Source organism: Dendrobium catenatum, unplaced genomic scaffold (assembly GCF_001605985.2).
Source record: "Dendrobium catenatum unplaced genomic scaffold, ASM160598v2 fragScaff_scaffold_1203, whole genome shotgun sequence".
Lineage (NCBI taxonomy): Eukaryota > Viridiplantae > Streptophyta > Magnoliopsida > Asparagales > Orchidaceae > Dendrobium > Dendrobium catenatum.
Genome location: NW_021319665.1, coordinates 132,403 through 158,847, shown reverse-complemented (window position 1 = coordinate 158,847; position 26,445 = coordinate 132,403). Strand labels below are relative to the sequence as shown.

The 26,445-nt window shown below is 33.1% G+C and overlaps 1 protein-coding gene across 1 annotated transcript in view; it reads right to left on the bottom strand.

Moving 5' to 3' along the window:
- Window positions 1–21,687, bottom strand: part of LOC110100818 (GDT1-like protein 2, chloroplastic) — a 59,985-nt gene extending 38,298 nt beyond the window's left edge. The window contains exons 1-5 of the mRNA XM_020828497.2: window positions 21,335–21,687; window positions 21,074–21,223; window positions 16,611–16,794; window positions 15,677–15,724; window positions 6,909–7,005 (exon numbers count right to left, since the gene is read on the bottom strand). Coding sequence (XP_020684156.2) covers window positions 6,909–7,005; window positions 15,677–15,724; window positions 16,611–16,794; window positions 21,074–21,223; window positions 21,335–21,543 — 688 coding nt within the window. The 5' untranslated portion in view covers window positions 21,544–21,687. The remainder of the gene's footprint in view (window positions 1–6,908; window positions 7,006–15,676; window positions 15,725–16,610; window positions 16,795–21,073; window positions 21,224–21,334) is intronic.
- Window positions 21,688–26,445: the final 4,758 nt, after the last annotated feature.

The window sequence follows — 26,445 nt, the reverse complement described above, 5'->3', positions numbered from 1 at the left end:
TCTTATTATTTTGTGTTGAGCAATAATATCATTGTCGGAATCTTTATTTTAAAGAAAATAACTTGGGATGATTTGATTTTATTTTAATCTTATTTTTAAAAAATATTATTTTCTTTACTATATCATTTTGGTACTTTATTTTAATTTTTTTTTACTTACAGGTGTTTCTAAGAAAAATAATATTATTTTCATTAGAGAAATATTAATGTTTTTAAGGCTTCCACATTATTACAAATTTTTAAAAGACAAAACAATTCACCCTTTCTCTTGGGGGTGTCATACATCATTAGGGTGTCATTGAGATGTTGGAGGCTAGAGGTGTAACTGATTTAAGCTGGCTCAAGCTCAGCTAGATAAATGTCTTGTGAGCAAAGCTCGATGAGCTAACAAGCCAAGCTTGAGCCAGTCATTACTCAACTCATTAGCTCGCAAAGCAGCTCGTTTAAAAAATATTAATATGAAATGCAGTTCAAATATAATAACATTCAAGATTTTAAGCAAAAAATTTGTTAAAAATGTTTAAAAAATAAAAAAAATCCCAAAATAATATCCAGACTATTCATGTATGGCTAATTTAATCCAACAGTGCACGTTGCCCCAAGTTAGTCCCTCAACTTTGCAAAATTGATCTTAATTTAATCCCAAATGGACCATTTTGGATCAATTTTATGTAGTAAGTGGACTAAATTAGGGCAACAATAACATTATGTTCTAAGATTAAAATGGTCATATACAAATAGTCGAAGATTATTCTGAAATTTAACCAATTTAAAAATTATATTGTACTTTCTTATATTAAGTGATTATTTATTATTTTTCTTCTAATTTCTCATTTTTTATTATTTTGTCATAATAATTACTTGAATCAAAATTATTCTTTCATAATAAATGAATGACTCAAAAGCTCGAGCCTGAACTCGATTAATTAATCAAGCTCAAGCTCAAGTCATGAGTGAGCTCAAGTCGACTCGTTGACACCCCGACCACTATTGGAGGTTGTTAAAATGTGTGACAATAACAATGCTCACCATCAAGATGCAAGAAAGGAGAATGTAGTGATAACCGCAATGTTCCACCTAGAACATCATTAACAAAAATGGATTGATTGACATGATTGGATGTGTTGTTATTATGCAGGGAAGACAAAGGCTTCGTTTATGTGGCCAGAAGTGCTTAACAGTTTGGCTTTATGGCTAGAAAATACAATAAGTATCGCATGCATGCATGCGCAAACCCTAGTGAATTCTTCTATACCTACTGTGAACTGCTAGCAATTAGTGGCTCATTTCAACAATTGATCGCTGCTTATTGATAATAGGCTGAAAGGGCTAATGATGATACATGAAGGTGTAGAAGTTGGAGAGGTTTCCTCCTATTGGTGAGAATTCTCTAGCTTAATATAGTAGATCATGGGGTGGAGTTTATGACATGATTGATGGCCTACAAAAGCAGCATCAATGAGGATGTCGGTAAGGAAGCTTTGACAACTAAAAAACTTCTTTTAATTTGTCTCAAATCAAATTTCACCTTGCATGGAACTTTTGGAAAGGTATTTATTCACAGAAGAGGCAATTGAAGTCTGGCAATCTCAACAAAAGTTACAAATATGGAGGGCAATGCGAGGAGATTTGAGGAAAAAGGTTGAGATGGCTGTAAGGGAATTATAAAAATCTCATGTAGAAGTAGCTTAAAAGAATATAACAATATAGGTTATCCACTTGATGAGACTACTAACTTTTAAGGCCATTCAACTAATTCCATTTCTTTTTTATCCCAATAAAATAACTATATAAAGATAAAAGTGCAACATGGAAAATTAACAAAAATTGTCCGAGAAAGAAGAAAATAGATAAAACAAAATAAAGATTAGCATGGAGAACAAATAACCAACAAAATCTAAAAAACTACTCAATTAGACAGCCAATCTTAAATGATAGTGAAATTGTGAGATTGACGATATATATTTTTCTCTTCTCAGCCCAATCAGATGAATAAGATATGAAACCTTTTATCCATCATTGTATCACTCAGAATATTCCCATCAAAATCTAGAGGACACTCTGCATTGTGTTTATCTTTTTCTTCACCAATATGGGCGATATGAGGAATTTCAAGATTAGGAGGTTCAATATGCAAAATACTATTTGAAGGTATAGGGGATGCTATAATTTAAGGACTTGTAGGGGCAGGCACCACAATTTTTGTTTCAAAAGAAAAATCAATTAGTCCTTGATCAAAGTGCAAATTGCAGCTTACAAAGATGTGGTGGTTGATTGGAGGCATCAACAAAGATCTCAATAGAAGAGCTAATGATGGAGAATACTAATGATGATATCTATTGAGAAATCAAGAAAATATAGCATGGACATATTGAAAAAAGAAGTCACACGCCTACAACTATCGATAGGAGATCTCGACAAAGGCCGTCAAACATAAGTATGTTGAATTTTGCATCGTTGACAAATGTGCCACATATGGAGGTTACATGGATGGTGATCATCACATGGTAATATAGATAGAGCATCATTTGAAAGTGTCAATGGTGGCTATTGTATGGAGATGTTAGCAATGAAAGTATCATTAATGAATTCATAATAAATGATGTTGATGGAGAGCATCGATAAATGGAGTCTATGACAAGCATCATGCCAATGGTCTCATGAATGGTAGGCATCATTCAATGACATATATGGAGCCCGGCGCATGGGGAATTTGTTGTAGAACATTTGCAAATTTAACAAAGTTTTTAGTAAAGAAGTTAATAGTGTAATCACAAAGGGATAAACATCCATCATAGTCGATGAATTCCATCAAGAAGATGTTGATGGAGGCTTTCATTCTAATACAGATGAGGCCGGAGTACTATGCAATAATGGAGACCAATGACATGTGAAATGATGAAGGTTGTCATCAAAATGTTGGATGACATTAAATTGTTTGAAAAATAACAAAACTCGACATTAAGATGGATATTAAGAAGAATGTAGTGATGACCATAGTTTAAGTTAGAACATCAGGACACATATGGTATCATTGATATGGATGGATGTATTGTTATTATAAAGGGATGGTCGAGGCTTAGTCTATGAGGCTAGAAGTGATTCACTATTTAATTTTATGTCTGGGTGGAGTTTCCAACGAGATTGATGACCCACACGAACAGCATCAATGGGGTTGTTGGCGGCAAAGAATAATAGGCAATAAAAGGCATCTTAATTTAGCAATGCTCGTTAGAGGCTAGATTTTCGACAACTAAAATCTTTGTTGATCTGTTTGTCCTCCCATTTCACCTTGAATGGAACTTTTGGTAAGGTTAAACATGGGTGGGCAGTTGAAGTTTGGCAATCTCGACAAAAGTTATAACCATGGAGGGGATGGCAATGTTATTTGAGGAGAAAGTAGAGATGGTTATAGTTGAATTATAAAAATCTCATATAGATATAGCTAAGGGAATATAACACAATAGTTCATCCACTTGATGGGTCTACTAAACATTTAAGGCTATTCAACTCATTCCTTTTTTCCCTTTAAAACACAACTTTATACCAAGATAAATATACAAGTGAAACATGGGAAATTAACAAAAATGTCAAAGAAAATAAGCATATACATAGAACAAAATAAATATTAATATGGACCACAAATAACCATAAATATCTATAAAATCACTCAATTAGATTGCGTTGCTTGAATCCTGGTGAAATTGGGAGATGGACAATTTTTTTTTCTTATTTTAGACCTTACCTTACCTGATGAATAAGCTATAAAGCCTCCTATCCATTAGTATATCATCACTCGAAATTCTCCCAACAAAATCAAGAGGAGGACCTTAATTATGATCATTTGTATCTTCAAAAATAGGAGAGAGATGAGGAACTTCCAAATTTGGAGGTTCAATATCCAAAATATTATATGGAGGTGTAATGGATATCATAATTAAAGTACTAATAGGGGTAGGCACAACAGTTTCTACTTCCGAAGAAAAAACAATTGGTCCTTGATTGTGAGTGCAAATCAGAACTGATGAAGAAGCAACAACCACTATGGGAGAAGGAATAGTTTGACCATAAGAGTACCTCTTGAGACTGAACATTTGATTTTCTTTAACTCGAATGAGCCTTAAAACAATCAACAAAAGTGTGAAAAACTATTTTGCAAGATAAGCAATAGTGGGAGATGCCTTCAAATTCAATTTTCTCCCAATAACCACAAGACAATGTGCCAATCCACATCTCCTTTGAAATTAAGAAGTAGCATCCCGTTTCATCAAGACCCTGGCGACTATTGACCTAGAAATACTAGCAGTAATACAATCAACATGCAAAGGTTTACCAAAATTAAACCTCAAAGTCGAGTTGGCTTGTTGAAGTAATATCAATTAACCTAGGAAAAGGCACCCATACAAAGGTGCCAGGTGGTGGTTCCTTGAAAGTATAAAAATGAGGAGACCATTCCAACATTCAAATTGAAAAACCATTGATATAGAAGGTAAAAGAGGAAAAGAGCATACTATAATCTGACACTAAAGAAAGCCCAACCAACAGAATATTCAGCAAAAAATTATAAATCTGAAGCAAATTTTAAAATGACATTCATGTTGGGATGACCCATCATGAATTTTCCAACAATAGAGAAAGAAAGTAGTCGTACAAGTTCAAAGAGTTATTCATTTCTTTGGTCTATATATATAGAAGGAAGAATGAATGAAGAATTAGTAAAGAAAAAACGCAAAACGATTAAAAGGGGAGTTTTGGTACCCTTTTAAATGAAGAAAGAAAAGGAATAAGATAATCAATCATTCTTTATACATGAAAAAGTTACAGGAAAAAGAGAATAAAACAGGCCAAAAAAATAGTGTGGATAACTGGAAGAAAATCAAGATGAATCAATTTCTATTTGTACCAATAAGAAGATTAAAGTGAAATTTTTCATTATGATAGACCTAAAATATATATGGAGTGTAATTTAGTAGATCTAAAACAAAATACATCGAGTGTAATTTTACTGGTAATATACCTAGCGGAGGGATTGTGACTTTGAGCGATCAAGTCATTAATAAGCGTACATATTTTAGATATATCGAGTCTATTGTTCAGAGTAATAATGAAATAGATAGGGATATTATTAGTCGAATTCAAGTTGGATGGTTGAAATGGAGGAATGCATCGAACTTGTTGTGTGATAGAAAACTATCCCTCAAACTTAAGAGAAAATTCTATAAGATGGTGGTGAGACCTGCAATGCTTTATTGTGCATAATATTGGCCACTAAAAGTAAAGCATAATATTAAGTTAAGTGTTGCAGAGATAAGGATGCTCGGTTCAATTAGTAGCTAAACTCTTAGAGACATGATACGAAACGAGCATATACATGAAAATGTTGGAGTATCTCCAGTGGAAGATTAGATTAGAGAGAGTCACCTTAGATGGTTTGGTCAAATAAAATGGCAAACTTTCGAAGACCCGATTAAGAGAGTAGATATATTAGATTTTGCTTATGTTAAGAAACGTATAGGTAGACCTAAAAAGATTTGGTTAGAAAAATATTAGAAATGACCTTTCTTTATTAGATTTAAATGAGACTTTGACTTTTAATAGGACACAACAGAGAAAAAGGATTCATATAGCCAACCCCAACTAGAAGAATAAAGACTTTATGTTGTTGTTGTTGATAGACCTAAAATGTGTTTGTTCTAGTGGAAAGGAAAAAAAAAAGAGTAAGGGTATAACAAGTGAAATGATTGAAGGCATAAGATAAAGAGCTTTTTTAAGCTGAATGAATTAGGAGGCAGAATCAAAAAGATAAAGTGGTGTGACACTTCACCTAATTGCATCAAGCGCTAAGAGGTTGGCTAGTCAATAAATATAGTAAATGATCAAAATGATTCCTAAACTTCTAGATGTATCCATTTCAGTCCTATATATTTTTAGGTGATCGATTTAGCCCCTCACCAAAGCAAACATGAATCAATATAGTCAATTTGTCAGCTTTATCATTTCATTGAATGAAAATTGGTAGAGGGAAGCTTTCTACGAGGACATTTTGAACTTTTTAAGTTCAATCACATTAGTTTGAGTAGGTATTACGTAGTGAGATTGATATAAAAAATTTAGGATACCTTTATAAAAAGCTTCTCTCCACTAATTTCTATCCAAGTAAATGGCAAGGTTAGCTGATTTAAATTTGATCAGTTAGTAGGCTAAATTGGACATCAAGAAAAGTCTAGGACTAAAATAGACACATTTATAAAATCTAGGGATCATTTTGGTCAATTATACTCGATAAATCTTTCCATGTCAAATCCACAAACAAGAAAAATTGAGATTTCAATATATGCTTGAGATGATTATCTACTACAGCATGAGGGCGCACATTTATACATACAGGGCATTTAAATCTGAAAATCAAAAGGCCAAGAAAACCATTTAAATACAAGTTATCTTAGCTCCATGTTTTAGTTTATCTAATTCTGACCATGATGTTAGAAAGAAATCCTACTGCTACATGGATATTATATTGTATAAAACTATAAATAAGAAGTCTAATAGATTTAATGATTTGAAAATATATAATGTGCAGCAAAAAGTGCTGTAGTAAAGCAGACAGATAATAATCGATGTGAGATATATATTCATGGCAACTGTGAATGTTTCAAACTCGTTAGAGATTTAAAATCATTTACAATCTCTAATCATTACTTTGAGATGTAACACTATAACCAATTATGTACCAACTAAAGTATATACGGGCTACCTAATTAAGATTAGTTCATGAACCCAAATTAATATTAAACTCTTTACATTTAGGAAAAAATTAAATTAAAGCAGAAATAAAGTGGAAATCTAAGAAAAGGAAGAGATAATAATCATCTAAGGATTCTTAAATAAGCATAACCAACAGTAACTTACTAGTTTGAAATTGTGCTGGCACTGACTGAAATATCTGTCCAATTACCACAGACAGTATCGTCATCAGTGAAAGAGCTCCCATTGATCCATACAAAACCTGGTCATTCAAAATGCATATTGATAAGAAAAATACTTTGATAGAAAGTAGTGGAACCAGTTAACAACTGAAAGAAAAATATTATTGTAAACATGAAGTTATAAAAAGGAAAATGGAAAGAACAGATTTAACTGTTAAAAGACTTATGAAGTAAAAAAGGTTGCGTACAAACAAAAAAAGAAAAAAAATGTTTTCAAGAAAACAGCAGCCTAAATTTATGTTGCTTTTAATGTTAGCATTTATAGCATAGAAGAACTTGTGGATAAGAAGTTTCAATTTATACATACCAAAATATACCAGGCTTAAAGTTAGAACATTTTAATGCGGGCATTTGGGGCTGTTCTCTTCCAGTTGTTAGTTCATTTGCCACTGGCCTTGTCAATGCATTTTATTTCTAGTTTTTTTTTCTCATCTAGAAATATTTTACAGATGCTTCATGTTTTATTCTTTTCATTGACTAATGATAATGCTTCCTTTTTGTTTTAAAAAAAAAGTTCAAACAAAACTATAATTCCTGCAGGAATTATCCTAATTTAAATTTAAATCCATACACAAACTTTCTAAGCAAATTCAAAATTTTCAAACTCATTCTTATCCAGCAATGACCTACAATTTAATTCAACGGCTCAGCTTCTAGAGCCTTAATCTTCTTCGTATAATGTCCAATTGACAATACAAGCATGCCTATACACTGTGCGTCACATCTTTTTCAATCTCAAAGTGTGATATGCAAATGACAACCATTGTCCATTTTCATGGAGAAATCAAATCATTAGAACTCTAACGAGCATGATCCTTTCAATCTTTACACACACATATACATACATACATGTTTCGTTATATATATATACACACACACATACATATAAAATAAGGACGCAAGCTTGTTTGACATTTCTATTGATTATCAAGAGATGACGGACATCATAAATGATTTCGAAAGTCATCTGTATGCATGTATGCATGGATGCTAATACTACTGATATAACCTTCTAGAAAAAAATATTAAGTATCAAATAAATAAATATACATAGCATTTTAAGTATTTGTGAGTTTCTCATATGCTTATATGTAATATAATCTTATGGGTTGCTTGGTTGGAGATGTTTAGAGTGTATTATAATTCAAATGCCATGTTTTAAAAATTCAGGTGTTTGGGTGGCTGAAAAATAAAACCTTAATTCATTTTTTATGTATTCCATAATTGCCTAATTTGAGTTATTTCAAGATTTACTATTTAGCAAACTCTAGCCTCACTCGTGATTACACTCTTAACCCTCGCACCCTCATTACCTGCTAACAACAAACTTGCAAAGAAGCTTGTGACCCTCATTGCTCGCTCGCTAACACCAATCATGAGCCTCATTGCTCGCTCATGAACTCTAGTCGCGACTACCATTATTGCCAGCGTTGTTCACGACTACCACTATTAACGACCACATATGAGAACTCCACCAGCTCTACTATCGACCACACAAAAACATTACTCAACTCAACCTATAGTGTGATCTATTTAAAAATTAATTTTATTTGCACTCAACTAAATACATAAAAAAAATTACCAAGTGATGCACTCAACTAAATATATAAATCAAGGGCTTGAAGCATATTTGAAAGCTTTAAAATATTAATTAGGTGGTCAAATGATCTCCAAATATGGCATGCTTCTAGTTGAATCAAGCGGCTAGACGAGACGAATCTAACGAGCACAAGATACCTTAATTACGACATTATTAAGCCACTTAAGTGTTAAATGAATGATTTATGATCAAAAGAATCAATACAAGCCATCTGATGGAGAGCTCTGAATTTGCTCCATATTTTCTCTATATTTATGAGACATACCACTCTCAAAAATATATAAATAGATCCCCACTCCCCACATGAGAGGAGGGCTTGTACCCTTGGCTTCAATATAGGTCGTCAAGCCTTCATTGATCGACGACTATAGTCCTCAGATCATCATCATCACCACAACACGATCCTCCGATTACCATTGCCCATCGACTACAACCCTTCCCACCTTCGTTGCCCACAAACTATGGTCCTTCCGACTTATGTTTCCCACCAATTATGATCCTTCGACCTCAATCATCCAACTATAATCCTTTTAACCTTTCGTCACCCACCGACTACAATCACATCACCTATGTTGCCCAACAAAGGTCTCTGCAACCTCCATCACTCAATTACTATCCCTCGGATTACCGTCACCCGACTATGGTCTTTTGACCACCATCGCCCGACTATAGTCCCACAAACCTTCATCGCCCAACTACGAGCCCTCCGACCACTATCGCGCGACTATGGACCCTTTAGACTCCTCCTGACTACGAACCCTCTGGACTCTGTCGCCCGACTACGATTCCTCCGACCACTGTCACACTACTACGATTCCTCCGACCACTATGGTGCAGCAAAACTAAGGTCATAATTTTACTAATATTATAGAATTTTTGCTATGCAAGTTCAATTCACTCATGCAAGTTCAATTCGCTCATGCAAGCACCAAAGAAATATTATAAACCTACAGCAAAGGATTGTTTCATTTCGACTTTCAATCAAAAAGTCTTAACAAAATTATCAATTGGATTAATGCCATAATTATTATTGTATAAATTAAGGGCACACAATCATTAATACCATAATTATTGTTGAATAAATTAAGTCTACATAATTTTTTTTAGATCTACATAATCTGTGATCAACGTTGCACAAATTAGGGTTGTAGAATCGGCATAATTAAGTATTATAGTTATAAACATTTAGGAAAACAATTATAGGTTAAGAAGATATATGATTGTTGTAATCACTGAAATTTAGAATTGTATCATACCAATTATTTTCTATGTAAAGATGGCCTACAGATGAAGGCAAGGAGTCAAGTTTACAAGGAATAGGAGCATTACTCATCCTCAGCAGCGCTAGTCCTCCAACAATCTCATCTCTAGTGGTCGCTCGATCTCGGCATGTAGAGCATGTCTTGAAATGCAATCTAGTATAATCACCATAATCTCTATCAACAATGGTTATATCAATCTCATTTAAAGATTCTCTCACATCTCCCATGGTTTTTGGGCCTCATCGCCCAATGCTTGACTCAACAATGCCAAACTCATCTCCATCGAGCAATGCTAGCTCTCCACCAGCCTTGAAGCTCAATCTCACTACGAAAAGCTTGCCTAGACAGCAACCTAGTCTCATCACTCAGAGCTCTGCCTCCAAGTCTTCCATCACCCAATCTCACATTATGTCTTTGTCTCAAGTGATTCCTCATCGCCTCCAACGCCCTACAACGTCAATCTCTTGGTTAGATGGATTTTCTTTCAAGCCCATCTTATAGCACCATTTCTTTTTCATAACTGTTTTCTGAAAATCATCTATTGGGACTACTTGTTGAAAGTATTTAAAGGAACTTATATAGAGCTATGGCCTCGGGAATATGTGAGTTGTTGTGGACCAAGATGATTCTAGAAGACCTAAGGATCAAGTGGAATGATCCCATGACACTACATTGTGACAACAAGTCAACAATCAGTATAGCCCACAATCCAGTCCAGCATGATAGGACCAAACACATAGAAGTTGATAGACATTTCATTAAAGAAAAATTGGACAACGAATTAATATGCATTAATCATGTCTCATTAAAAGAACAACTTGCAAATATCCTTACCAAAGAAAGGATTGGACAACTCTGTCTTTCTCAAAATGATTGACAAGCTGGGAATGACATATCCATATTTCCTAGCTTGAGGGGGAGTGTTGAAATCCAGCTGTTCCTAGTGCAAAGGATCCGACGACTATGATGCACAGACATGGACACGGCGACACGGACACGACACGACACGAACATGGGACACAGCTTTTTTTGAAAATATAGGACAGGGGTACGGCGCGGACACGGCAATACATTTTTTTTATATAGTATATATATATATATATATATATATATATATGTAATATCATATTAAAAATGACAAACAATAATAAATGAATGACATGATAACTTGTCTAGTTGTAATTGTGCAAAAAGAGGAGATGAAAATACCTTCACTGCCAAAGAGATGAAAATGAGAATATTCGATGAATGGGTACTAAATGCAGACGTTGATTTGGTGTTGTGGATAGGAAATAAGAAATTTAGTTTAAATCTCGTTAAATATAAGAAATTATATTTAAAAAAAAATTATAAAATATTTAAGATACGTGTGTCAGACACGCGTGTCCAATTTATTTTTAATATTTTTTTAATCAGACATGTTTTCGGCATGTCTGACACGGTGTCGGACACTGCACGCCTCTTTGAGGAGAAGTGTCGGTGCATCATAGTCCGACGATCATAGAAAGCAATCCGTGGGGAGCTCTCATGGATTATGCCAGAGATAATTGCTTCTTTCCATAATGAAGGAACTAATTTAGGAAAGAGTATATTAGAGATTTTATGCATTAAATATGTAATTTGTTATTTTCTCATTGAGATATCTTATATAAATCTATAAATAGGAAAGAAATTATGCAATAAAGTTAAGCTTTTCTTCTCAAACCTCTGATTTTTAACAGTATCTATTAAGCCGCGTCATCAACATCTAATAGTCAGTTTTAAATCTATCTCAATCAGTGCAATATTATTCATATCTACAAACCTTCATACTACCAACATAATTACAATGGTCAAGGCATGGCAATGTGATCAATTCCTTGTGCGCAAATTGATGCTTCTTAAATAACTACCATCAATTTAATGGGAGATATCAGTTGGATATAAGCCGTAGTTATTGCTATCAAATTAAGGCTATTAAATATGTGTACTTATTGTTTTGCATATTAAGGCTAAATATTTTATGTAATTAAGTAGTACAGCCATAAATATTTAGAAAAATAACCTTATGTTCCTCATTCAACTAGATTTAATTGTTCTAACTGCTAAAATTTAGCCTTATATCATGCCAATTATTTTCCATATAATAATTAAAACACTTTGTATGAAGGTAATGAGTTCAATCAACGAGCAAATGTAAAATTAGTCATCTCAACTCACAATATTCTTGTATTATTCAACTTTCCAATTGCCATTTTATAATGTAAATAATGGATTTGTAAACAACAGTACATATAATCATTGGCTAAAAAGGATTTACTTGAGCAAACTTCATTCTTATGGTACCTTTTGGATGCTAAAAGGCATGTCCAATTTTCCTTGATAGCAAATAAGAATATGGAAATGAATATGAAGAAACTTTTGCACTTATGGTTAAAATGACTATATACAAATGGCTATCTCTATCATTGTGTCACAAGACCGTCCAGTCCACCAAATTGACGTTACAAATGTCTTTCTTCATGGAGGAAATTTATATGTTTCTTCCAACTAGTGTTTCTTCCCTTTACTTTGATGTATATAGAATAAAGTGCTATTCATATGGATTAAAACATGTTTCCTCAACATGATTTGATAAATTTTGGTCAGCCTTACTTTGTCCTTTAAACAAAGCTAATATGAGTCATCTTTATTTTTTTGTAAGACATCTAGTGGTATTGTTACCTTTCTTCTAATTAATTTTGATGATATTATCATTATATGGATAGATTTGATATTGATCACTCGCCAAAATATCTTCAGACCACATTTCATTCGAAGAATATTAGTGCCCTTACTTTTTTAGGTTTGAAATTTTACACTAATCCATCTGGTATTTTCTTTAACCAAAATAAGTATAGAACTAACAAATTACTTTGCCAAACTTCCAAACTACATTTCTTATAGATTATCCAACAAACATGAGCACAAAGTATCATAACAATAAGGGGTTGTTTGGTATCGGATTTATGTTGGGATTTAAGTCGGATTTACGCTAAATCCAGCCAAACAGTTTTTGTGCGTGCGTTAAATCCGGAGATGTCATAAATCCCGAAATTTTTTAGGGATTTACGGCTTAAATTCCGGATTTACTAAATCCCTTGGTTCGGTGGATTTAACGGGATTTAGCCAAATAAGCGCGCGAAAGGGAGAAAGTTACCTTCACAGCTAGCGAGCTCCTGTTCTTGCTTACGATCAAAATGTCGTAACTTCCGATCGGACGGGAGGGAAAGTCGTAGAAGGAGCGAAGTCGAACAGCCATGAAGGAGCCGAAGAAGCGACGCGTGCAATCTATACACCTCCTACAAAGCAACGAAGCCGAGAAGCAAGGACGAAAAGAGAGGATGAAAGGCAAACCTAGACGCCTTATGTTATTATTGATTAACTTAATTAATATAATTTAAATTATTAATAATTAAGTAAATTAATTAAATAACTAATTGTATAGTTAGTGCATAAATTAATTATCTAATTTAACTTAATTGTATAATTAGTAATTAATATTAATATAATTAGCTTAATTAATATAACTTAAAATATATATTATTATGTAGATAATTAATAGTGTAATTAATAGTTAATAAGTACTTTGTACATAATATCTTATTAAATTCATAACACATTAATTTTTATTTTTAATTATACATTTATTTTTAAATTTATAATTATTTTCTTCACATTTAAATCCCTAACTACCATAAATCTTGAAATATGTACCAAACAGTTTCTCAGAATTTAACAGGATTTAGCATTTGACATACCAAACAGTTTTCAGGATTTAACACATTTCAGATTTACTAAATCCAGATTTACAGGATTTACTAAATCCTACTAAAGTTAAATCCCACTTGTTGCCAAACAGCCCCTAAGGGTGGTCTTCTCCCAGATCAAATTATATTTTGCCAACACAAAGTATCATAATAATAAGGGTGGTCTTCTCCCCGATCAAACTGTATTTCGCCAGCTAATAGGTAGTTTCAACTATTTGACAATTATTAGACATGTTATTCTTTCATTGTTCAATACATCTGTTAATTTATGCAAACTCTGTCATTTATGATTAGCTATCATTTGTCGAATCATTTGTAATCTTATTGGGACACCTAATCAAGATATGTTATATCCAACTAGTTCATTCATTTTATGACATATAGTGATTTTGATTGGGTCAACTATCCTAATACCTGACAGCCTATCATGAACTGGTGTATGTTTTGTTGTGACTCATTCATTTCATGGAAGAGTAAGAAGCAACCTAATGTGTCTAAATCATCCATTAAGATTGAAAATCATGCAATGTTTGTTGCATGCTCTGAGATTACCAAGCTTCATTTACTTCTATTTGTACTTATTTCTTCTCTAAAAAATATCACTCCATGTGAACAATGCTAGTAAACAACAACAACAACAACAATAACATCAAGCCTTCATCCCACTATGTGAGATCGGCTACATGAATCCTTTTTCTCTATTATGTTCTGTTAAAAATCAAATTCTCATTTAAATCTAATAAAGGAAAGTCATTTATAATATTTTCTAACCAAGTCTTTTTAGGTCTACCTCTACCTTTCTTAACATAAGTCACATCTAATACATCTACTATCCTTACTGGGTCATCGGAAGGCCACCGTTTTATGTGACCAAACCATCTAAGATGACTCTCTCTAATCTTATCTTCCACTATAGCTACTCCAACCTTTTCACGTATATGCTCATTTCGTATCTTATCTCTAAAAGTAAGCCACTCATCCACCTAAGCATCCTCATCTCTGCAACATTTAACTTAATATTATGCTTCTCTTTTAATGGGCAACATTCTATACCATAAAGCACTGCAGGTCTCGTCACCATCTTATAGAATTTTCACTTAAGTTTGAGGAGGTCATTTCTATCACACAGCAAGCCCGATGCATTCCTCCAATTCAACCATCCAACTTGAATTCTACATGTGAACAATGCTAGTGACATACAAATTATTATTCATATTAGTTATCATAAATGGATTAAGCATATTGAAATTGATTGTCATTTGATTCAAGAAGCTTTCAACACATTATTTCTCTTCTACATATCTACAAACCTTCAGATTGCAAACATAATTACAAAGGTCAAAGAACAAAAATGCCATCAATTTCTTGTTGGCAAATTGATGCTTCTTAAATAATTACCATCAATTTAATGGGAGATATTATTTGGATATATGTCATAATTATTGTTATCAAATTAAGGCTATAAAATATGTGAACTATTTGGTGTGCATACTAAGGTTATACAATTTATGTAATTAAGTAGTATAGTCATAAATATTATGAAAACAATTTTATGTTCCTCATTCGACTAGATATGATTATTGTAATCACTAAAATTTAGCCTTATATCATGCCAATTATTTTCCATATAATAATCAAAACACTTTGTATGAAGGTAAGGAGTTCGATTGACCAATTGACAATGTTATTACACACAAATGTAAATTTAGTCATCTCAACTCACAATATTCTTGTAGTATTCACCTTTTCAGTTGCCTTTTTTTTCTTTCAAGGGAGATCATAATAACTATTATTATAATATAAATAGTGGATTCATACAACAGTAGCTATGATATATTTTGTTTTGAAAAAGTGTCACTACTACCTAAGGAAGCCCTAGAAGTCCTATGAAAAGTAAACATCGGAATTAGAAGACTAATCCGTTCAAAACTGGTTATGCTAAAGATAGTCCCTATAGAATATTAGTCAAAAGTTGATACTATTTAAAGCAGGAATTCACAATGAAAAGAAGAAAACATGAAAAAGAAGATAAAATAGATACCAGTGCTTTATCATATTGCATAGCCAACAAGGCAGCTATGAAAAAGGTCTGCAAAGAAAAAGACATTATAAACTAAATCAGATTCCAATTTATGATTGGATAACACATAGTACAGTTTCATGAAGCATGCAGCAAGAAATAATCAAACTTAGGAAGATTACAAAAGGTACAAATGATGAACGAACAAAATAATTCATTTGATAAAAATGAACACGAAGCATAATTAGTTCACTAGAAGAAAATGGTGCCATGAAGTGTTGCCAGTTCATTGAAAGTTGTAAAGACTAAATGTGTGCAACGACACAAAAGGTCTTCAGTAGAAAAGTAATTATCACAAATTAAAACATAAAGATAGACTCTCGACTGATTTGAATAGCATTTAAGGTAAACGGTGTAAATAAATTAGTTGAAACTTAAAGCAAGTGTCATGCAGTGAAACAAAACAAAAACGTGTCATGTTAGATTCTTTACCATAAAATGTGCACTTTGTACCATCATAGAGTGCATTTTGGTTTCCAAAGAACTTTTTCATAATGCAGAACAAATTTCCACCATTTTAAAGCCCAAAAACAAAATGGCGGAAATTTAAAATACTGGAAACTTGTCAAAAGTACAAATGCTAAAGCTGATGGAGAATCAAAATTGGTTCAAATTTAGTTAGTTGAGAGATCAAATTCATCTAGAAAAATGTGAAAGTAAAATGGACACATCTAATAACAATATGGACCAATTTGGTCATTTGTTCCACTTTCCTAGTATGAGGGAGTCATTTGTCTAAAATAAACCCAACTCTCAAGCTTCCTTTTCCCTTGAGGTATCTTTTGAAGGAAACTAGATGCTCCAACGTTTAACAAGAACTCTTAAACTAGAAAGATGAAATTATAATTAAATGTATGTAAACTAGACCTAATAACATCTGTATAAAATGAATAACCTTGTCTCCAATCTCAGAAACGAATATCAGCATAAATGCAGCAGTGAACCCTGACTTAGCTAGCCCAGCTACAATTGCAGAAGGGCCTCCCTTCGTGAATGCAATAGCTAAGAACACTACTAAGCATACTAGTAACACACCAGCAATTGACAATGGATATTGAATTCCAGACAGATGTTTCGTCCTGCCATTGCAAGAAAGAAAATTAGCATAGCTTGCAATATATATCATGAAGCCATCTATGAAAATCTTAAGAACATTACTAGAAATATGAACATGTATTTTGAAAGATTAATAGCTTCACAAGAATTAACACAGCCCATAAAAGGGAACGGAGCAGTAGAGGACAGAAATTAGTCCAAACAACATCAAAAGATCAGGAAATAATAATGATTGTTCACAGAAATAACAATGATTGTTCTAGGACCACAAATAGAAAGTGGTGTTTCTTATGCTTGGACTCTGATTCCTAGATTATGAAAGTGGATTTCCTAAATCAGAATACAAAATCGATAAAATTTTTTGGAATAGCAGAATATGGTAACAATTATTTGGCCTGTTGTATTTACTATGAAAAACTGTGTTATTAGTACATTTTCTATATTGATTTATCAACATCTTTCAATAATAATTACACAAATGATATTCCAATCGTATTTTATTAGCATCTTGATGTTGCCCAAATGAAAAGCCACATATACATCAAGCTATATGAGTTGCCTGATTCACTGGCATCTGATATTGTAATGTTATGGTATCAGCAAATGCTAGTTTGCTTTTGTTGGATTTTTTTCTTGAACCGTCAGTGAACCTACATGACCCATGGATTAGATGTAATTACATTTATAAAAGATTTCATGATAGTAAATTATGATAGTAAGCCTGCTTAGGTATATGCTACAACAATATCAAGCATTTATCCTCGACGTGGGGTCGGCTACATGAATCATTTTTCTCTATTGTGTCCTATTAAGAGTCAAATTCTCATTTAAATCTAATAAAAAAAGTTATTTATAATGCTTTCCAACCAAGTCTTTTTAGATCTATCTCTATTATTCTTTAACATAGGCTAGATCTAATACATCTACTCTCCTAATTGGGTCATCAGAAAACCAACATTTTATATGACCAAACCATCTAAGGAGACTCTCTCTAATCTTATCTGCCACTGGAGCTGCTCCAACCTTTTCACGTACATACTTGTTTCGAATTATGCCTCTAAGTGTAAGGCCAGTCATCCACTTGATCATCCTCATCTTTGAAACACTTTACTTAATTTTATGCTCTCTTTTAATGGCTAACATACTGCATCATAAAGCATTGCAGGTCTCACAACCACCTTATAAAATTTTCTCTCAAGTTTGAGGGGCATTTTTCTATCACACAATAGGACCAATGCATTCCTCCACTTCAACCATCCAACTTGAATTCTACTAATAAGATTCTTATCTATTTCACCATCACTCTGATGTTTGAACAATATAACTGAGATATCTAAAATGTGCATTCTTTTAATAACTTGATTACCCAATGTGACAATTTCACCACTAGATTTATTATTACAAAAATTACACAACATGTATTAAGTTTTAAATTATATCGAATGAAAACCTTTAGACTCTAATATTGACCTCCATAATTCAAGCTTTGCTTCGACTCCCTCTCTAGTCTTATCAACAAGAAAAATATCATTAGCAAAAAACATACAATAGGGTACATCCTCTTGCGAATGTCTAGTAAAAACATCCATGACTAAATCAAAAAGATAAGAGCTTAAAGCTAATCCTTGATGTAATCCAATTGAAATATGAAAATACTTGGCCAAATCTCATTGTGTTTGAACACAAGTAGCAGCTCATGCATACATATCCTTAATAACTTTAATATAAGAAATATTAACTCCTTTCTTTTCTAGAACTCTCCAGAGCACTTCTCTTGGAACTTTATCCTATGCTTTTTCTAAATCAATAAATATCAAATTTAGATTCTCCTTACTCTCTCTATACCTCTAAATCAAACCTCCAAATAAATGTATAACTTTCATTGTAGACCTACCCAGCATGAATCCAAACTGATTTTGAGAAACATGAGGATCATGTCGTAGACTATGATCAATTACTCTCCCATAATTTTAATGTATGACATATTAACTTAATTCCTTTGTAATTCGCACACTCATATGCTTTAACATATGCTAATGACTTAAAATACCATAGAAGAACTAAATATATAAAAATAAAGTATCATTTCTCGTGAGATATGATAAACCAAAGAGAATTAATATTGCACTACATAACTCTAAAGCATATGGTGGTGGATTTGTTCACCAAACCAATAGCAAAGGATTTGTTAATTTAAATACTAAAGTATCTAAGTTTAAAAAAGAATATAAGATATTCTTAAATGTAGAAAGTCAAATTGAGCAATTTTATTAATGAAAGTTGTATTTATGATTAAATACTTAATTCTTCGATAGTATCCAATTGATAAGTGTTATAATTATTAATAGGACATTAAATTATATAGTAGGCCAGAATGCATTAGCACATGACTTATCACCTTTTTCATTGGGCAAGCGGCAAATGTTGCATTAATACATTTGTCTGATGCTTGTCACAATGGGAAGAGATAATACATAATCAAAGCATTATTATTGGTGAGCATACAAGACAAGGAAACGTTGCACATTAATGTAGTGACTAACATCCCTAAAATCTTAGGAAACATCTTTTAAGTCTTAAGATATCACCTTGGTTTGAGTGCCAATATGAGGCCTATCAAAATTCATCAAGACATCTTTAAGTCAATATGAGTTGACATTGATTTACCAATCATCCATTAAATCTTAAAAGACCAAGCAAACCTCTAGTGGGTGGATTCAAATAATAGTTGGAGATCTCCAGTTGGTTACATGGCATTGTGACAATGAAAGACAAGTATATTGTCAAGCTAGATAACATAGCATATAACTTGATGAGCTTCAAGATACATGCTTTTCAACAGCATGCGTCTAAAATGAAAGAGGATATAAACAATTACTTCCAAGTCCTTTAATCTGTCCATTTCATCATACCATTAAAACTTTCAACGATATTTCAAGATTGGTTGGAGATTGATTACTTATGCTGCTACCAATAGGCATGATTAATGTAATGTGATGGGACATTTCTAGGAAATAATTTATCTAATTCTAACAAAATATATGTTTGAGAGGAGGGTAAGCTTTGTGCATTCTCACATTAATATATGTAGATCGACCCGTTAAGCTATCATTTAAAGTAAAATTTTTTATGGATGTTGCATGGCATCATCAGGAGGGATTGAAAGTTGCTCAACCTAATGCAAAATAAAGGAATTAGGAGTCTGCAAGGACAAATTTGTTTGGCTTTTTATTATATCTTTTGCAAAATGGTTTAATGTTGGTCTCCATCCTGGCCTTTAAAAGCTTCTAAACGGGATGGTTTTGGACTATGTCTGTGCAGCCACAACAATCATTGGCCATATGAAAAAGAGATGCTAGAAATGAAGAAGCGTTTCATGCACTTTAGTTAGGCTGGAGTTGATAAAGCATCATGTGAAAGTGGTTTTAGGTTTGGCCGGCAATGGGCTAGGAGTCTAACCTGCACCAAACTGGAGATTTCAAATCATTGGAACCACCAGACCATTCAATGTAACCACCTTGAGGTAGTAGTGAAGTTAAAAAAATTGGCTTTGCATGAACAAAAATGAGATTTATGAAATGCATGCAGTGAAAAAGCAAACAAACTATTGATATAGAAGAAAACCAATCCACTACCATCTCTATTCTCATCATCCATTGCCGCATAGTTGAATGCTTAGTTCTTTTCTTCACTTTCTTCTCCAGGAGTTTTCAAGGCATTTAATTCAGCATGAGATCGAGCTTGAATGACTCATGTATGCACGAGAGAAAGTAACATGCAATTCAGACTTCCATTATGTTGAGGTAATGTTCCACCAAATTTTACTGGTTTGGTGGCATTTTCGAATAGAAATTGTAGATAACATTAAAGTCAAATCTTCTTGCCATATAGATGTTGAGCAAACCTTTGACAGCTAAATATTGGACATACAATGGCAAAAATAAATGACAAAGAAAAAAATTATCATAATCACAGTTAATTATTCTAAATAGCAAAAGCACTGACTTTGTTAGATAACATTATTATTTAAATTACCAAGATAATACTGTAATAAATATCATTAAACCAAACAAACCTCAACTAAATACACAGCATTTGCAAATAACAAATGAAAGATAACATGAACATCATAATAATACTAACAACTTAACTATAATTGAATACAACAACAATCTTTTATCCCGCTCCATGGGGTTAACTATAATTGAATAAATTTAAAAAAAAAAAAAATACCCCTTTGCATGATGAGCTTTCTAAAACCATGCAACCATTCCAAACAAATTACAGAACTACAGCACGCACGATTTAGGAGAAGCCTGAGAATTAGAACCCCTTTCCAGATTCCTTTGGCTGATCTCTCGACTCCCATCTTCATAACTCCCAGTTTCAATATCTATGTTAGACGACCGCACTTTAATGATGCTGCCATAACATGTCAATCTCGATATGCATCTGTGTGTTACAACAAATAGCTAAAATTTAATGAGCACAAAACTAAAAAAATAAAAAGAGTGATTTGTTTAAAAACGACGGTTGCAAAATGTGCAGAAAGAATTGCGCGACCTGCACTTCCCCCATGGGGTGGAACCGTAAAAGTAGCTCCCTCCTGAACCAAAGGGCTTCGACCGTTGCAAAGCCCAATCATCCCTGAACTTGAAGGACCTCGAGGTGCTCTCTGCTAAGGGGGGGAGAGCCCAACCTTGAGAGGACGAGGATGCGACCAAAACTGAAAAGGGGTATAGTGAGGAAGAGCAGCCGGTTGCGGCCGCCATGCTGAAGGAGTTCAGGCCGACCGCCGAAGCTAAATTCGCCGGATAAACGACTGCATAGCAATATTGCTCAGAGATGACGGTTGCTATTAGAACTTAGAAGTGGGAGGATATGGTCAAACCTTTCTTAGCGCTAGTCTATCTCATTCTTCATTCTTAGTAATGAAGTAATTTAAAAGGGACAATTGACTAAAATTTATCATAATCCCTAAATTTTTTTAAAGTAATTATATTTAAAAAATTTATTTCAATCAAAATAGTTTTTCTATTAACATTAAAATATTTTTTTAAAATATATCACAATAACTTTTAATTCAATCAAATCTCAAAATATATTTTTAATAAATTTTGAAATTTGTTACAACCATATCTGAATCTTTTAAATCCTAAATATGATTCAAATAAAGTTTAAGCATGATTGGAATAGAATTTGAACAAGATTTTTATAGCATTCAAAAAATGCTTGAACAAGACTCTACCAAAGTTCAGATAAGATTCAAATATGGTTCATGTATGATTCACACAAGATTCTAATGAGTAGATATAGAAAAATGCAATCAAACAACATTAAGTGATCATACAACAACGTCTCTATCCCACTACGTGGGGTTGGCTACATGAATCCTTTTTCGCAATTGTGTCCGGTTAAAAATCAAAGTCTCATTTAAATCTAATAAAGAAAGATCATTTCTAATATTTTCTAACAAAGTCTTTTTAGGTCTACTTCTACCTTTCTTAACATAAACCAAATCTAATACCTCAACTTTCCTAACCGAGTTATCAGAAGGTCTCTGTTTAATGTGACTAAACGATCAAAGGCGACTCTCTCTAATCTTATCTTCCATTGGAGCTACTCCAACCATTTCACGTATATGCTTATTTGGTATCCTATCTCTAAGGGTCAAGCCACTCATCAACCTAAGCATCCTCATCTCTGCAACACTTAACTTAGTATTATGCTTCTCTTTTAATGGCCAACATTCGGCACCATAGAGCATTGCAGGTTTCACCAGCATCTTATAGAATTTTCCCTTAAGTTTGAGGGGGGCATTTCTATCGCACAATAAGTCCGATGCATTCCTCCACTTCAACCATCCAACTTGAATTCTGCTGATAATATCCCCATCAATTTCACCATCACTCTGAACAATAGATCCAAGATATCTAAAACATGTACTCTTATTAATGACTTGATCGTCCAAAGTCACAATCCCCTCACTATGTCTATTGCTACTAAAATTACACTCCATATATTCAGTTTTAGATCTACTCAAGAGAAAACCTTTAGACTCTAAAGTTGACCTCCATAATTCAAGCTTACCTTCAATTCCCTTTCTAGTCTTATCAACAAGAAGAATATAATCAACAAAAAAGCATACACCAAGGTACATTTTCTTGCAAATGTCTAGTGAAAACATCCATGACTAAAGCAAAAATATATGGACTTAAGGCTGATCCTTGATATAATCCAATCGAAATAGTAAAATACTTTGTCAAACCACCTTGTGTTTGAACACAAGTAATAGCTCCTACATACTTATCTTTAATTATTTGAATATAAGCATTATTAACTCCTTTCTTTTCAAGAACTCTCCATAACACTTCTCTTGGGACTTTATCATATGCTTTCTCTAAATCAATAAATATCATATGTAGATCCTCCTTATTCTCTCAATATTTCTCTATCAAACCTCTCAATAAATGTATGGCTCCCATAGTAGACCTACCCGGCATGAATCCAAATTGATTTTGAGAAACATTAGTATCACGCCGCAACCTACGCTCCATAACTCGCTCCCATAGTTTTAAAGTATGACACATTAACTTAATTCCTCAATAATTCGCACACTCATGTGCATCACCTTTATTCTTAAAATACCTAAGAAATCCAAATTGTCATTTGTCATAAAAACTAAGCTCAAACACTCCTAATACATTTCATGAATGATTTGGCTCAAGGCTAACATAAACTCAAATCCCTTTGATCATGGTTAATCTAACTTTGACAAAAACCCAAAATAAACACTAAAATTAACCTAAAGTCCAAATCAGATTATTTTCCCCTAGTGGTGGTTCTAAATATTTTTAATTCATATTAGAGTCATTTGTAACCAATTCCCATCTTTAGTTAACCCATTTTGACCAAAAGTTGCAAAATTGCCAAAAAACCATAGGGTACCCTTTACAAGCTCCTTAAGTAAAATCCTTAAACCAAACCATGGGAATGGTTTTAAATGACGTTAAATTGATTTTAGAAACATTAGAATCATTCCCTACTCTTGTTCAACCCTTTTGACCAACAAAGGATAAAATTATCATAATGCCCTTATAGGATCCTTAATGAACTTCATAAGCCCAATCCTTAGATTTTGGGTTAGTATTAGTCTCAAATCACCCTAAAACTATTTTAGAGACATTTAAACCCATATATAGCTTAGTATCAACCCATTTGACCACAACAATCCAAAATTATCAAAATAACCCTAGTCCTAACACAATGACCTAAACTCAATTAGAAAACCCCATCATAACTAATTATTTCAAACCAACCATTAGATCATTTAGTGTTAATGTTGGCCCTTGATCAGCCCTTTTGACCAATGATAATCATAGTTGAACTAAATTACCAAAATTTCCCTACACCCTTACTTATATGTGTCATAAAAGATATAACTCATCCTAAAAGTAGAACATAGCATCATGCATAAATTTAATCCTAAGGGTATATGTCATGTCAATTGGTATAACGCCAACCACAATGTAATTCACTATATTATCATACCAAAGTACTAATATTTCAGCACTCTTTGTCACTTAATGCAAATAGTTTATTGCATGGAAAAACCCCATTTATGTCACTCTTGTCATTAAAAGGTTTTTCTAATTCTAATATAGATAAATGATATGGTTCATAGTTCCCTTTCTATATAATATTTCCACATTAAATTCTTGTAGTAAGAGAATCCATCTAATTAGCCTAGGTTCATCATCTTTTTTGGTTACTGGATATTTGATATCATGGTGGTTAGTGTAAACAATAACTTTCATGCAAATTAAATATGAACTAAACTTATCAAAAGAAAATACTATTGCTTGTAATTCTTTTTAAATTATTATATAATTAATTTGTGTTTCATTATATGTTCTACTAGCATAGAATATAACATGAAACCTTCTATCAACTTTTGTTGTAATACTGCTCTAAAAGGAAAATACTATTGCTTGTAATTCTTTTTCAACTATTATATAATTAATTTGTGTTTCATTATATGTTATACTAGCGTAGAATATAACATGAAACTTTCTATCCACTTTTGTTCTAATATTGCTTCTACAGTAAAGTCATTAGCATCAGTCATAAGTTCAAATTTAGACAAATCAGGTGCAATGATAATGGGTGCCTACAAATGATTTTTCAAAGTTTCAAGAGCTTTTAGGAACTCATGTCGAAATAAAAAAGGGGTGTACTTTTCTAATAGATAGCATAAAGGCTTCTTAATTTTAAAAAGTCTTGAATGAATCTTCAATAAAATCCAATGCGTCGTACAAAACATCTCAATCCTTTAAAAGAAGTAGGATGTGACAAAATTTCTATTACATGAATTTTTTCCTAGTCTACCTCCAAACTTTTTCCAAATATCCTATGGCCCAAGATAATACCCTATGTGACCATGAACTAACTCTATTCACATTTCAGCACTTCACATATTTTTAAAATCGATGCTAAGTGCTCAAGACAATCAAATGAAGTACCAAAAAAAAAAATCATTCATAAAGATCTAAATGCCCTTTTCAATCAAATTTGAACATCTAAAATGTTACAGGGGAATTATAAAGTCCAAAAAGCATTCTACGAAAAGCAAATGTACCATAAGAGCTTAGTAAAATTGACCAAGCCAGACCCTAAGACCACTTCCATTGGATTCACTGGGGCAAAACAAGTTTGCTGAGCCTAGAACCAGATCCTGGTTCAACCTGGATAATCAAGTCAACCTAGGTTGACCAAACTTGCCCAAATTCCTCTTATTTAGGTTTCAATCAATTTCAAATCCTCTTGAGCTCAATCTCTAATCCATTTGGGTTTTATTGATCATGTTGACCTATTAAACACTTGGCTTGGTCAACCTAACCCTTATTTGGTCAAATTTGACCTATTTAAGTCAAATACATGACCCCTTTGGCATTTAAACCCATCCAAGCCTCCCCTTGAACCCAAACATAGCCAAGGAAGCTCAGTTCCCTTCTAATTAACCCTAGAATCCATCCTAGTACTCCATCTTAGTCCTCCCCTCTAAGGCTTCATTAGAGGGGACCTTGCATACAATTCCTTCCTAAGACTCCCCAAGTCTGAGAGTTCTCTTGTGTGAACTCTCCAAACCTCCCCCGCCTTTACCAAGCCAAACCTTCCATCAATGCCCCGTCAACGGCGGGATCTCCAGCAAACTGAGCCTTAATTCCTTCCAAGGTAATTTGTCATCGATCTAAAGCTTTTCAGAATGCAATTTCTTCTACAAATAGGAGCGTGGACAGTCTACAAGTGCAACAAGCCCAAGCCCATGATCTTGTGAATCCAACATTTGGATTAGGTATAATCTCAAATCCTAGTCTAGAACACTTAGATATAGATAACTTTTCATAAAGTGTGTTTTAAACCATGATATTGGTCCCCCATGACGAATGCTCTTCATGTATAGATAATACATTTAAAATTTAGTTGATTTGATCGATCTGATCGAGAGAATGAGCCATTTTCTTATATTAGGGTTTGGTTTATGTACCCTTAGCTTTGTATAAGATCTGGATCATTGATCACATGAACAATGATCCGGATCTATCCTTTCCACGGCATTTATTTGATCGTAGATTTGATTCCGCTATCAATTGTTCTATTCGGCTTGATCCAAG